This window comes from Camellia sinensis, chromosome 10 (assembly GCF_055761805.1).
Source record: "Camellia sinensis isolate YWXY chromosome 10, ASM5576180v1, whole genome shotgun sequence".
Classification (NCBI taxonomy): domain Eukaryota; kingdom Viridiplantae; phylum Streptophyta; class Magnoliopsida; order Ericales; family Theaceae; genus Camellia; species Camellia sinensis.
Genome location: NC_138970.1, coordinates 60917870 through 60933430, shown reverse-complemented (window position 1 = coordinate 60933430; position 15561 = coordinate 60917870). Strand labels below are relative to the sequence as shown.

The 15561-nt window shown below is 32.6% G+C and overlaps 1 protein-coding gene and 1 pseudogene across 4 annotated transcripts; both read right to left on the bottom strand.

The window, feature by feature from the left end:
• Positions 1-213: 213 nt before the first annotated feature.
• On the bottom strand, positions 214-7285 carry LOC114313166 (protein REVEILLE 8-like; annotated as a pseudogene). Its single transcript, XR_014342069.1, has 7 exons — positions 7168-7285; positions 6918-7073; positions 6677-6802; positions 5844-5966; positions 954-1017; positions 670-796; positions 214-574 (listed from the first exon to the last, which is right to left on the bottom strand). The product of XR_014342069.1 is annotated as a protein REVEILLE 8-like (transcript).
• A 3054-nt stretch (positions 7286-10339) lies between these two features.
• LOC114286278 (uncharacterized) lies at positions 10340-14057 on the bottom strand. 3 transcript variants are annotated; one of them, XM_082891487.1, is made up of 2 exons: positions 11953-14057; positions 10340-10827 (listed from the first exon to the last, which is right to left on the bottom strand). In XM_082891487.1, exon 1 carries the CDS (start codon positions 14047-14049, stop codon positions 12043-12045), a length of 2007 nt encoding a protein of 668 aa, XP_082747613.1. In that variant the 5' UTR covers positions 14050-14057; the 3' UTR covers positions 10340-10827; positions 11953-12042. The 3 variants fall into 3 exon arrangements, with proteins under 3 accessions (XP_082747613.1, XP_082747615.1, XP_082747614.1); XM_082891489.1 differs by having other exon boundaries at positions 10340-10819; positions 11953-14044; XM_082891488.1 differs by having other exon boundaries at positions 10340-11188; positions 11953-14036.
• Positions 14058-15561: the final 1504 nt, after the last annotated feature.

The following is a 15561-nucleotide window of genomic DNA, read 5'->3' as shown; positions in this document are numbered from 1 at the left end:
ATACTAATAAATCAGCACAATTCTATCAAATTTAGATTTCCAGTAGAAGCGATCAACATACTCTGCAATAAAACTGGGATTTCCTCAAGCCTAATTTGGGCTGAAGGAAGATTTTCAGGGATCCAAACGCACAATAGAAAGTCATCATTAATTTGTCTTCTATGATGCAATAAAACTGGCAAGAAAATCAAGAAGTCGAAGGTGGTTCTCACATATAACAACAACAAAACCATGCTCTTAAAGATCAAGAAAACATAACCATCATTATTACAACCCCAATTCTTAAAGCTACATTGCCTTGGCAAATTATACTACACAAAACTGAGACTGACACTATATTTTCAAGAAACCTAAAATTGCCACCGACAGATCCTACAAGACATACATACAATCTGCTAACAGACCCAGATCATTAAAACCGGTACAAAACATTGCCATTCAGCCTTTGGATATTTATATCATTGAAGGCATGAAAATCAGAGGATGTTTTCCTTTCATCTGGCAATACTCTCCGATTCTACAGCTGTAGTGGCATTTCTATATCCTTGAACTAGTGGATTTCGGAGCATGCCTGCTGATGAAGAAACACAGATATTCAAGTTAGATGTCAAACCAGTAACCACAAATTGGAGATCTTATTTGTTGAGGGGATCAAAGAAAGATACATACTACATGGCCGCTTATAAGTATTGCTCAACACTTCAACACAAAAGCTCATTTTTCTTGGTTCTTCATGACATTTCCTGTAGCAATTCCTATAGTTTTGGAATTGACATCATATGACGACAGGACCTCTCTGCAACAGTTAATGAAAATAACTTTAATTAAGAAATACATGGTCATAGCAAGTTAGAACTTCTTAGAAGAGTGATAAGCAAAATATTAAACATTTAACAGTATTGCAAGAGTTGTCACTTGAAGCATTTCACCATATCATTGAAGAAGAAGATTACTTGCAATTGGCTCAAAATCAGGGCTAGACAAGTTGATAGTGAGGTTCCTCATCAGCAACAAAGCCTGTACGTAGATAGAACCCAAAAAGACAAAAGATGTTCAGTTGCAAAGCAATATTCTTCCAATTGAATGACATTAATAAAATCCAGATTGACCCAACTGACGTCAAAATACTTCATCATGTAACTAACAAATACAAGGGAAATCATTCATAGACAAGAAGCTTAAGGTTTCATGTTAGAGATCAAGGGGGCCACTGTGCAAATGCAAGCAATCGAGAGTGCATGCATACCTGTCATTGCTAAGAATTATTTGCCAGCTTGGTTTTTGAATTAAAAAAACTGTTTTTTGAGTTTTTTGCTTTTTTTATTTGTCTTTTATAATTTTTAAAATATTTGCATCAATTTTTTCAACTTATTGGATACGCTAAATCTAGATGCACCTAAAAATAAAATATTTCTAAAAAAAGTTAATTGAAGACCCAAAAAAAAAAAAAAGCTACCAAATTTTTGCTCTTTTTTTTTTCTGCTAGTTTTTTTTTTTTTTTTTTCCTTTCCTATTTTGGGTTAATTACATTTTACCTCCCTGTAGTTTAGCCAAAAAACACATCAGCTCCTTGAAGTTTAAAAATATACACTTAACCTCCTTATGGCCTAAGGTAAAATGCAAAGCTAAACTCTGTTAATTTTACAAAATGTCTATACTGCCCCCCTTTTTTTTCTCCAATTTTCTTATCAATGCCAGCATCACTACAAACTCTCTCTCTAAAAATTATACAGCATCACAAACCCTTTCCAAAGCCAAATCCTTTACCAATTACACTTACCAAACTCACAACCATCTCCTTCTTTCCCTTATGAAATAATCCATATAGACAGTTATGGCGTTTCCATGAACTTCCCCAAATGGTACAATTTTGGATTTGATAGTTTTGGGTTTCAATAGATGGCTTACAATAATAAACCGAGAAACATTTTGAATGCCTAACTTTACAAATAAATGACAGCTGCCTCATTAAAAAATGCTCCTGTGTGTTTAGTTAACATTCTAAAAAAAAATTAAAAAAAAAAAAAAAAAAAAACTCTTAGGTTGCGTTTGGTAGAGTTTTGTAAATATGATTTGAGAGTATGAGTTGTATTTTGAGTTTGTGAGTTGTGGAATTATGATTTGAGTGTAGAAAATTTGTTTGGTTATGATTTTTGAATAGAGTGTTGAATTGAGTTTGGAATTGAGTGTGAAATTGAGTTTTGAAAGTTTGATTTGACATGTGAAGTAAGAAAATTTGTTTGGTTTTGAGTTTTGGAAAGAGTTTTCAAAATTTAATTCAAATTATTATAACTCATAACAAAACACACTACTTTCACACTATTGAAAATTCTGATCAACACTCATAACCAAACTCTTTTTAAAATTCAATTAAAAAAATTATTATTAACAGAAAATAACATTAATCAATTTTTTAATTGAAAATACTACAAAGGAAATAATTTTTTTTCAAAATAAATATTTAAAAAATTTAAATCATAAATATTTAAATAATTTAAATAATCTAAAAAATTTAATAAATAAAAAATTAAAATAAATATTCAAAAAATTTAAATCGTAAAAATTTAAATAATTTAAATATTCAAAAAATTTAAATAATTTAAAATGCTAATATTTTAAATTTAAAAACAACTCTACACTCAAATCGTAACCAAACACATAAAACAAAACTCAATTAAGAAATTATTTTTAAAACTCATAGCCAAACACATAACTCGAAATTTCATACTACTTTCACAACTCTACACTCAAATCGTAACAAAAACATAACAAAAAAATTAAAATATTTAAAAATATTTTTATAAAATAGAGTTTGAATTTATTTTTATAAAATATTTTAAAATTTAAAAAATTAAAATCGTAATATTTTGAAATTAAAATATTTAAAAATATTCAAAAAATTAAAAAATTAAAAAAATCGTAACATATTTAAATATTAAAATATTTAAAATCTTAACAAAATTAAAATATTTTTAAAATATTTAAAATATTTAAAAAATTAAAATATTGATTTGAAAAGAGTTTTGAATTATGTGTTTGATTATGAATTTTGAAAAGTAATGATTATGTTTTGAATTGAGTTTTAAGAAATGGGTGAAGAATTATGATTTAAAAGCTCCAAACAAACAACACACTCAAATCAATGGGTGGAACTATATTTTGAGAGACTTGCCAAACGGAGCCTTAGCTTTTATCTGCACGTCGTTGTCAAAGAGAAAGTTATCTTCACAAGTGTGTGAAGGTACATGTGCAATTGAAAAAAGTATTGCCTCCTTTGGGTTTCTTGATTGAGAAAGGTGCGAGCTGTGTTTAAGTGCCTCTGTACACGTGTCTGTAATGACAAGGAAAAATGGTGGTTTCAGCAATGGTGGGCTCGAGTTACTGGAGGAAGTGATGGAGACAACGAGATGAAAGAGAGGAGATGAAGCGTGAACTGTGCAACAGTGAAGGGTAGGAGGTGGAGGGAACAAGAAAATGAAGAAAAGAAGGGAAAATAAAAGGGCAAAAGACTCGTATCACTCATGTCCTGTCACATGCACTTAATTTAATGCATGTTACACAAGCCGTTAAGTTTGACAGAATTCGTTACTTTCGCATTTGTCTCCGAACTGCAACCATATGAATATTTCAAAACCATAGGGAGGTAATGTGTTTCCAACTCTTTTTGGTCTTCAATTAAGTATTTTTAACAAATATTTTACTTATTTGGTGCATCTAAAAAGTAAAAGATTTTTAGTCAAACATGAAAAAGTTTACTAAAGACAACTAGAAAAATGAAAATTCAAAAAAATTATCAAAAACTAACCTAACACACTTTCTTCTATGTCTCCATTAAATATTGCTTTTTTGGTGAGAATGCATAAGTATACAGAATTCCATTGGGCTGTCCAAAATACGATTGTGATGACTAACAGCAGGAGGAGCTATCAAACTATAAGAATGGCAAGGTATTACAAACCAGCAATTACCATTCAGCTAAAGCCTTTTATAGAGGTCCACCTTATATAAGAATCTCTAAGGGCTAGAACAAGGATTTAATGCATTATCTTTTTATACAATATCCATCAGGGGATGCTGGATCCAGTGCCGAGAAGACTAACAAGAGAGAGAACAAGGCCGAGCCAACTACCAATCTAGAGATTAGTCCTGTTTGGTGTAGCTATTAAAACAGATTATAGATTATAACTTAACAGATTATAGATTATGACTTTAATCAGAAGTTGTTAATCTGTTTGGTGTAGCTGTTAGATTATAGATTTAAGTTGTTTAGTAGTGTTTGTTAAATAAGCTATGAAGTAGGTTTTTCAATTAACTTTTATTTTTTGTTATTCACTATTTGTCTACATTTCTCATAAAAAAAATAATAATAATCTATAGTCCATTTGGGTCTTTTTCTATTTTTAAAAAATAAAAAATCTAAGAGTATAACTGTAAATTAACATGTCTTGATAATCAGAAGCAAGGGGTGAACAGCTTCTCAGAATCAGTTTTTTTGAGTTAAAATAAGTTGTTAGAATCAGAAACTGTTTGAAATAAATTTAACCAAACAGTCTAAAATAGCTTTTCCAAAGCTAGAAGCTATAAGTTAGCTCAAAAAAACCCAAACAAACACCCCTATTGTGTAATGCTACATAATATTGTTGAATTGCCTTTTTTAATCTTTAGAGGCCTATTTTCTGTCAGAATGATGTCTTTATAAATTATGCAAGTCATTATACTTACTGTTAAAAGTATGTAATTTTACAAACATCAAAAGCTTTTTCTAGTTTTTCGGTTTCTGTTATTCTACTTTAGTGACTTGTGTGCCTTGAAAATCCAAAAGTATCAACCAATTATTCAAGATTTGTTATGTCATATCTTTAAATGCAAGTGTAAAATTGAACATATATTAGGGGATCCCTTAGATAAATCCTACATTGACATGCCTTCTCTACTGCCTTCAACCTAGAAAGCACGGACACGTAAATTTTCGAAAAATGCAAGACACGACACATTAGGGACACGTGCAAGACATATAATTTTATATATTTATTACATATATTTTTAAATATTTAATACTAATTTTATGTCAAATATTTAATTTTTTAAAATTTATCAACCTTAGGTATACTATTTTGGTATATATATATATATATAATTTAATTTTTGAAAAAACTGGTCCTCAGCATGTTGCAAAGTATCTATAGTGCTTCCCAAGTGTCCCAACATGTCCAATACGTGTTTGGAGCATATCTAGTGCGTGCCCGTGTCCGACACATGTACGTCATCTCTAGAGAGGTGTCCATGCTTCATAGCTCCAATCTAAATTTTTGTCAGCCTTCCTTTTCCCCTAACAATACCTTCACCTTGAATTAAGTCAACACCGTGTATGGTCAGCCGTTGGTTTTGTTTCAATTGGTAAAATGCAAATCATATTAGATGCTTCAACACATTTTTTCTCCATCTACTGAGTGATAACTACCATTTTTCATCTTCAATTCTGTGTCTGGAATAATCATTTTAGCAACACCATTTTCTTCAAGCTCTTTCTTTACTGCCCAAAAAGCCTATGTCACAGCATTGCTACTAATTACTCCTCATTTTCCCAGAATGCATTTTCCCATTTCATCCAAAATCAGTCAGGTTCTCTTTTATACCCCATCCTTATAGATGATTTATTAGTTATGTCACTTTATCAACCACATTGGCTTGTTTTGAGCCAATAGCCACTTATGTACATATGCTATCACTAATTACTCCTCATTTGATAATAAATCAAGTATTAAACACGCTTCCTATGAATAAGAGGCATCGTCTGCTTGAAAAATAGACAATCAAGACTGGCAAAATTTGAATTTACTCACAGTTTCAAAGTTGATAGGATCCATCTCCTTGAGCTTCTGCGCATGGCCTTGTGTGTCTCGATCAAAGACACTTCCAATGAAGCTAGACTTCAGCAAAATCTGGTATACCTGAAAAAAATTTAACTGAAAAACATAAGTGTATGAGAGGAACAACAGATGAGTTATTTTATTCATGAGTTTTACGTAGTTGAATAAATGAGTACTACTTCAGCCAGACAAACTGTACTCATGTTAACATAAACCAAACAGGTATGGGCATGCTTGCTAACACTCCAAAATAATGGATATTTTCAAAAAGTAGATGCACCTGCACCCAAGTCCATGTAACATAGTAGGGTGAGGAAGAAGGAGAAATTCATAGTTGATATATAAATGAGCAATATAATTGCTTCACAACTTTTATAGTTTCTATCAACCATCATTATTGAAAATTTGTTAGGCAAGTAAGTGGACTCATACTGATAAAAACTCAGATCAAACTACCCCAATAACCCAAAGAGAAACAATCCAAAAGTAGTATGTTATCACCATGGAAAATTCTTTCAGAGTAACATCTTCCAGTATTGCCAAATCTTAGGAACTGGCAAAAAAAAAAAAGATAAAAGGTTCCCTATGACGCATGTTGCACTACAAGTACAACAATACAAATAGGGCAAGTAAGATAGGAGAGCACTAACATACAAATTAGATAACAAGTATCTAAAGCGCATAATATAAATAGAAAAACATTGTGGAGAGAGCAAGTTGTGCCACTTTAGTATAGAGCTGCAAGTCTAAAACTTCACCATGATTAACTAATTTAAACCAATCATCAATACAGCTGAGAAGATTACCATGAAACAATGAACCTGGTTTCCCTTGCTTTGATAATTCAGAACTTGATATTGTTCTACTCAAGCTTCCGATGCCATCAAAGCTGCTGTTACTAGTCCTTGCTACCCCCTTCGATCCAATATCAGCTGAAGCAGTAACATTGTATGCCATAATAAGTACAAGAAAGTTCTCTCAAATAAAAAATATACATATATCTATGAACAAGGGAGAAATAACACAAATAAAAAAACTTATGCATGCCTTCGACTCCATGAAGATTGTATTCATTCTGGGATAGCATGATTCCACCTGATGGAGAGTGTATGAGCCTGGAAGTGTCATCCCATGGAGAATATCCTAGTGCAAGGGAATTCAACGAAGAAGGATAAGCCATGAAAGCTTGAAATGGTGCTAAAACTGCCAATTTTTAAAAGAAATAAAATGTCAGAATGACCAAAATTCAAATAAAATCCTCTGCCATATGTACTTTCATCGTCATCATGGGACAAACCATTTTTTGGTGCCTTTTGCGGGTAAGGATGAGCAGCTTTGTGCTTAGGTCGAGGTGGTGGCACATGTTCTCTAGTCCCATTTTTTTGGACCTTCAGAAAATATTTTTGGGCATGACTTCAGATCTGCAAATGGAATTATTCAGCCAAGATATATAAAGAGCCTGCAGTGATAAATTGCATAAATGAACATCCTTTAGATGCTGGAATTGGAAATATCCAAAAGCTAATAACAGATGTTAGGCAACAAAAAGAATAAGTGGTTATACAGAACAATGACACAGAAAAAAAAGACAGGGAGCGGAGAAGAACAATAACATCCAACCACAAAGGAGTAGAAGAAAGAAAGTACTGAAGTTCCTCATCGAGGATAATTATGTTTTAGGGACTTGATAAGTTCTGAAAATCAAATGATTTAAAAGAAGTTTCAGATCATTTGGTCATGCTGATTCTTGAACTAAAACTTCCCACTTAAGAACTAATCAGTTGACAGACAGAAAAACTTTAAATGTGGGGGAAATATCAGATAAATGGGAATTAGAGAAAGTAATTGCAAATCAGTTTGCATTGGGCATATGTCTCACTTGCACTCACTTGCATTCCATACATTTACAATTACTTTCCCCATTTCCCATTTCTCCGATATTTCCTCTTAAATGTGCCTTATCTAGAACACTGTAATTAGAATGCTAAAGCCACCCTCAACCAAACAACACAGCATGGTGTCAACTATTTACTTTATTGCCCAGACTGTCCAGCAGACCCATGGCAATGATAAGTTTTGCAAATAGAAGAATATACCTTCAATTGATGTATTGAATCATATAAAAAGTTTAAATCATTTCCTGAGTGCATGCATTACTAACATAATATTATTGACAATTATAACATTCACTTTTAAAAAAGAATTTTTTAAAAATTAATACTGTAAAATTACACCTAAGATTGATTAGGTCACAAGAAAAAAGTAATGTATCAGGCATAATATAAATTTGAAAATGCTATGTCAAAAAACTTGAACATAAAAACTTAGTGTAATTTTGCATCTCAAGAAGTGAGAATAGTAAATTTTAAATAAAAATTACAATGCACAAAAATTATAAAGACCCATTTAGATTTTTCTCAAAAGACCTCAAACAAGCTTGAGTTGCCCCTGAAAAATTGTATTAACTTAATTCCTTTGTTCTTTTGTCTATCAATAATTTTAAAAATTAAAGAAATTGAGATGTTTAGTTAATTTTATGTATTTAGTGATTCGAATTTGAAATTTTAGTTTTCATCTAATAAATTATGCACCACTACTTCTATTATCTATTCTATTCTATTCTATCCTATTTTGTCTATTCTACTCTACTATATAAAGCATGCACCTAAGTTGGTGTGAATTGCCACGTTTTTCCCTTTCCAAGAATGCCCTTCCCATTTCCAAACTGTGTCCTTCTACAACTATCTATGGCTCAGTTTGGTTAGATAGATAGTTTAGGAAAATGAAAGAAAAGGGGGAAAAAAAATTTATGGCCTTGTTTGGTTTGTGTTTCTCAAAAAATTTTGAGAAAAATTCTCTACAAATAAGTTTTCAAAAGTAATCAAACCAAACAAATTTTTCCAAATTTTTTTTCCAAAACTTGTTTGGTTTATAAATTTTCCAAACAAATCTCTCTCTCATACACATCAAATCAATCACTTTTTCCAAAACTCTATCTTAAAATAATTTTTCAAAACATCTTTTGAAAAAAAACCAAACCAAACAAATTTTCGTACTTTTTATCTCAAAACATATTTCTCAAATACAAACCAAACAAGGCCTATGTGTTTGTTTAGATAGAGAGTTCTAGAAAGTAATAGAAACTAAAACTTCCATACAACTCAAATTAGCTTGTTGGTTAGGCTAACAATTTCTTACAAAATATAAAGGAAAATGTATTTTCCCCACAAATTTTTGTTTTCCTTTTTGCCCATGTTTATAACCATCATTATATCACCAAAAAAATTAGATCAAAAATTACAAACGCATCGCCTTTACACCACCGCTAGTATATACATAGACAGATATTGACCACATAAATTTTGAAATAAGAAAATAATATATGTTATTAAAAAAAGTAACAAGCCAGCAGAAAATGAGCTCAAATCGACTACTAAAATTGCTGAGAAAAAGAATAAAAATTGATTACTAAAATTTCCCAAATAACAATCACACTCAAGATAAATTAAGTCACATATATAACTGTATAAGCAAGGTTATATGCATAAACAAATAAGAAAATTTTCAAATAGAAGATAAAAATTAAAGAGAGAGAAAGAGAGAGAGAGAGAGAGAAGAACTCAACAGTTGAAGAGCTTCAATGAACTTGTCGTGTTCTTCGCTTCAGCTCTCTGTAGACTTGGTTAATGTGTAGGGTTCCCTCATCTTCTTGCGTGAGGAGTCGGTTGGTGTTGAGTTCTCCATGGATTGAGGGTTTGAAGAGCTCGAATTCATGGTGGTGATCGCATAGACTTTCCATAGAGAGAAAGATATATATATATATATATATAGAGAGAGAGAGAGAGAGAGAGAGAGAGAGAAAGAGAGAGCTGAGGATTGAAAGGCAGCTTGGGTTTTGTGTGAAATGGTGATTGGTGAGTGATCTCTGGCCACTCAATTAATCGTCTACTTAAAGAAAGCTCTACTTTGCAATATATTCCCATAAGAAATCATCGTGCGACACGTGTACTTGTTAATTAATAACTAACAATATGTTCGAACAAGTAGTACGGAATAAAAATAAAAAGGTAAACTACCAATAGATCTTAATAGTTGGATTTAATATTCCCATTAAGTCCTATTGAAAATAAATCCTAGTAAAATCGTCGTTTTGTGACATTTTTTGCACGTCACTAAAAATTGACAATTAGTGATTTTTTTTTTTTGTCACGGTTATATAAATTGTCGCTAAAACTTACAATTAGTAATGTTTTTCTGTGACAAATTTTTCAAACTGCTGTTGAAAGTTGAAACTTGAAAGTTAAAAATTTAGTGACGAATGAATTCACAAGATATCCATTAAACAATAATAAAACAAGACTCATACTATAGTTTCAAATATATATCTATGTACACATACATATAGATTTAGGAATTCAAACAAATAGATGAAACAAAGCTTTTCCGAGTTTGTGATGGATGGCTTCGGCTGATAAATTGAGTGAGACATTCCGGGCATATTTGTCTTCTCAAAATTTATTGAATTTGACGATAAAAGTGAATTTTATATAACATTATGACTACAAGCAAAATAGTTATAAAAAAATGCTTTCCGTTACGCAGCAGTTTCATAAGTCAAAAATCACAAGGGCCGGATTTGAAAGTGTCAAAAACCTCAAGGGAGGTCAGTGTATGTGTAATTTAGTCAAATAAAAATAAGAATAATTTGATGCTTGTGGTGCTGAAACAGGCTGCTACCCTTGGGCTGTAATGATGAGGAATTAAGCTTAAACACTTGCCTTGTATGAGGAAACTAACAGCAAAGATCAAGCTCCAGCAGTTGCAGGTACTTCACAAATTCCTTGATTCCACAAGGAATCCTTCCCAGTCCAAGATGATACAGCCTTTAAAACTCCATCAAGGATTTGAATAATATCCATAATCAGCACCTGGGTCCTTTAACAAAGTCCCTGCACCACTATCAGAATGAGGGTGCAAATTAAAACTAGATCGATGAGTCCAAACCTAATTCATAAGGGCCCGTTTGCTTTAGCTTTGTAGAGCATGCTGATACTCTATTTGATCAAGTCAATTACCAGGACATGAGCTTCAATTGGAGCAAAAACATGAATGAAATTCTGATAGTCATCACAATCAACACAAGAATATAGTGTGCTAATAAATACCAATAGAATAATATAAAACTAATATTGTATTTGAAATAGCTCAGAAGAAAAGGAACAGTTGTTGATTCAACAAGAATTTTCTGTTGCCATTGAATTATGTCAGCACCGAGGTATGTGAGTGGGGTTGCTTAGTGCAGCAGCGGCGATATGAACCTTCAAAAGAGGGGAATCAAAAAATTTGACAGGTTGAAAGAATTATGAGGCATTATGCACAAGATACATAAATGGAAATTATAAATCAACAATAGGCATTTGAACGTGGCGAGAATTGCCTCTCCCGCTACTGGGAAGTGTATCAACTTCTAAATGGTTTATTCATCTATCTTTTTATTATTTTTTTTTTCTTCCATTTAACAATGACAATCTTATCTATGATGTAAAGCATCCCAAGCTTTGTATAAATCTCGTAGAGCACAAAGACCAAACATTATTGTAATTTCTACCCAATTTAGCACTACTACGACAGTTATGCCTCTTCCAACAACACATTCAAAGATATTTAATCATCTACGCTACTAATACCATAAATTATCCTTCAGAGAACTAGTTGATGACCACATACCTAAGAAAGAAATCTCCAAAAGTACCACTGGCGGTCATTTGTCAAAAATCCCTAAGAAATGACCACTTGTACATAATTCAGGGGACTGAAAAAGAATCTATTTGAATTTGTAACATGTGAATTAAAATACTGCAGAGAGCGAGGTAACAAATAGTCTACAAGAATCTACAACATATGAAAATAATGTTGCAAAGTCATGTAGCAACAAGTCCAAAATTATTGATGGAGAAGTATGAGCTCATGTCAATATATAACAAAAGACCAAAAAAAAAAAAAAAAAAAAAAAAAGAAAAAAAAAAAAAGAAAAAGGGAGCTTCACCTAATAATATATATCATAATATGTACGGAGCTTTACCTTCACAGCTTAAGCACTTTACTCAATCTCTTGCATTCCATGACTATCTTTGGGCATGAACTTCTTTATCACTTCTTGGAGAGCAGAATCTTATCCTTTAGTTGAGAGTATATCTATGATCAAGGAAGAATTGGATGCATCTACTGAAAAACCCCTTTGAACCATTTCTTCAACCAGTATTAATGCCTCATAGCGCTTGTGTTGTCCAATAAATCCTCGGATAATAGTGTTGTAAGTGACATCATTTGGCAAACAACCATTATGTTCCATTTTAACAAACAACTCTTTAGCTTCATGCAGTAGGCCTTCTTTACAAAAACCATGTATCATCGTAGTGTATGTCTTAACATCAGGTCTTAATCCCTTGGAAGAAAGGTTACTGAAAAGGGCCCTTGCAGTATCAAGCTTTTTATCCTTGCAAAATGCATTAATAAGAATATTGTACTTAACAATATCAAGATGTAAACTGTTGCTTTCCATGATGTGAAATAATGACAATGCTTCAGAAATATACCCATTTTTGCACAACCCATCCAATATGATACCATAAGTTTGAGAATTTGGAATTATGCCTTCAACTTGCATATCATTAAAAAGTTTTTGAGCAGCTCCACATCTACCTGTTTGAAACAAACCCCATAACATAGCACTGAAAGTACCATTGTCGGGTTTCAACCCCTTTCGAGGCAATTCTCGAAAGAGATGCATGGCCTCATCTATTTTCATTTTCTTGCAATATCCATTGATTAGAATGTTATAGCTAAAAACATTGGGGTGAAGGCCCCTCTCCACCATGGTATTCAACACTCTGATTGCTTCATCCATTTGGCCTTGCAAACAATATCCATCCATTAGAGTACTGTATGTGACTACATTAGGATCCACACCTCTTTGTATCATGACTTCAAGTACCCCCTTTGCCTCTTTCATCTTCCCTTCCTTGGTGCATGCATCCAACAAAACACTATACGTATGAACATTCGGAGCAATACCACGATCCAACATTTCTTTGAACATTTCAGTAGCCTCCTTCCACTGACCAAAATTACATAGGCCATGAATCAAAGAAGTATAAGTGACAACATTTGGGAAAATACCCTTTTCACCCATTGTAGAAAAGAGTTTGAGAGCATCATCCACCATTCTATCCTTGCAAAGACTGTCAATGATCGTGGTATACACTACGGTGTCAGGTTTACAACTTCCCTCTTCCATAATCCTAAGCAAACTAACAGCCCTGATAGTGTTCCCCGTTCTGCAGAGCCCATTGACAATGGTTCCATACATAACCACGTTGGGTTCAATTTCTCTACTTCTCATTAATTTCTTAAACAACTCCACAGCTTGAGGAGTTTTATCTTGCAAAATAAGTCCATTAATCAGAGTTGTGAAGGTAATTACACTGGGTGTATAGCCGCGTTTGAAGAGGGTACCCAAAAGAGACAATCCAAAATCGACTCGATTAAGGTGACAGTAACAGTTAATAGCAATGTTGAAGGTGTAGAAATCGACCTGAATGCCTTGGAGCTGTTGCAACTTGTTATGAATAAGAGAAAGAGCAGTGGCGTAATGACCCATTTTCAAAATAGAGCCTAAAGTTTTGTTGAATTGAGAAATTGGGGGCAAAGGTCGCATTCGGAGCATGCGATTGAAGGAAATTAAAGCAGAATGAAGATGATTGGGACCCAAATTGCATGGTTGTTTGGGTAAGGCTTCAGGTTTACGTTTGCGTCCTCGAGGAGGAGAAGTAGGGTTTTTGGTGGTGTTAGAGAGAGAACGAATTAGAACAAACAAGAAACAAGAGGGATGATTGACTTTAACAAGTAGAGATGGAGATGGAGATTTGGAAGTACCTTTTAATAGCCAATTATTGCAGTAAGCTATTCTTGGTCCAATAATGGAAGAAAAAGAAATTCTTCTTCTTCTGCTTGACATCTTCTTCAATCTCAGCTGTGTCGGCGAGGAGAGAGAGAGAGAGAGAGAGAGTAGTAGATACTGAACCGTGTAGCAAATGAATGCTCGCTCCTCTCGGTTTGGTTTGATTTTTAGAATTGGTTTTCTGAGATTTAAAAAAATAAAAATAAAATTGGGAGCCATAAATCTCATTTCTAAGACATACCATAAAATTTAAATCGTTTTTTATTATTGCATTATTAAGTGGAGTAAGACTAAAATATTCTCTTCCGTTTCTCCCGCGCATACTCCATTATGAAAATCCAACCATTCCTATTACATCTCTTCACTCCACAACATATTCATTCCTCCAAAAAAAAAACTCATCATTGGCACCAAAAAACTCTTAAATCGTAACCCTAAATTTCGCATCGCCTCAACACTGTTGTCCTCCACCACCAACCATCACCGGCCACTGCTATTCCACATCAATGCACCACTACAAAGGTTTACATCGAAATGATTGGGGTTCGTTCTTTCTTGATTCTCGTCGGTCGTCGATTTTCATATCCCATCCACAATGAGAAGCAAAAGTAAGCATCATCCTTCCACCCTCTATTTTTCAATCAATAATAATGTAATCTAATCATAAATGTATATATTTACATTGTTCCTATTATTATTGTTGTTTTTGGATTTCATTTTGTAATAAACTCCTTATTTTCACTCTTTGTCTAAGTTGGTGATGTTGATTTTTTATTGAATATGAATAACATTAACAAACAAATATATAATTTATATTCCTTTGTTATTAATGTTGTTTGTGGTTGTAATTTGGTAATGAACTATGTTTTTTTCCCTCTGTCAATGTTAGTATTGTTGGTTATTGATGTCCATGGAACCCTCAATTTCTCCCCAAATTGAAATATGATGGAATATGATGTAAACATCATATTGGCAACTGTACAATATTTACAGGGTGATCGAATATGATGTGAATATGGTGTAAATGTTGACATTGATGTAAATATCTACTTCAATGTCAATATTCACATTATGAATGTAATGTAAATATTCAACTTCTGACATCAATGGAATATAATTAAATATTTATAGAGTTGTTGGTATTGTTGCTTGTTGATGGTTATAAAACAATTAGAGTCCCTGATCTGGGATAGTTGTCAACCCTCTTTTGGTTCAATGTGTATTCCATTATACATAATGTTAATATTTACATCAGACTGTTAAATATTGGTAATGACTTGTTTGTCTTAAATTGTCATGTGTTATTATTTTGTAATAAACTCCCTATCTCCTCCCTCGTGTCAATGTCAGAGTGTTTAGTGTTGTTGGTTATTGATGGTGATGAAATAATTACATTCTGAACATAATGTCAATATTCACATTCTGACATCAATGTCAATATTCACCTTCTGATATCAATGGAATATTATGTAGATATTGACAAAGTTGTTAGTATTGTTGCTTGTTGATGTAGAGCCCCTAATCTTAGATAGTTGTCAACTCTTTTTTGGTTCAATTTGAATTCAATTGTACATAATATCAATATTTACATCAGATTGTTAGCTATTGGTAATGACTACAAACCAATAGCAACATTAACAACACAGGACCGTACCCATCGCAAACATTTACATCATATTTATTTTTGCTGATTTGTTGTTATAATGTGTGATTGTTCTCCCCTCATTATGT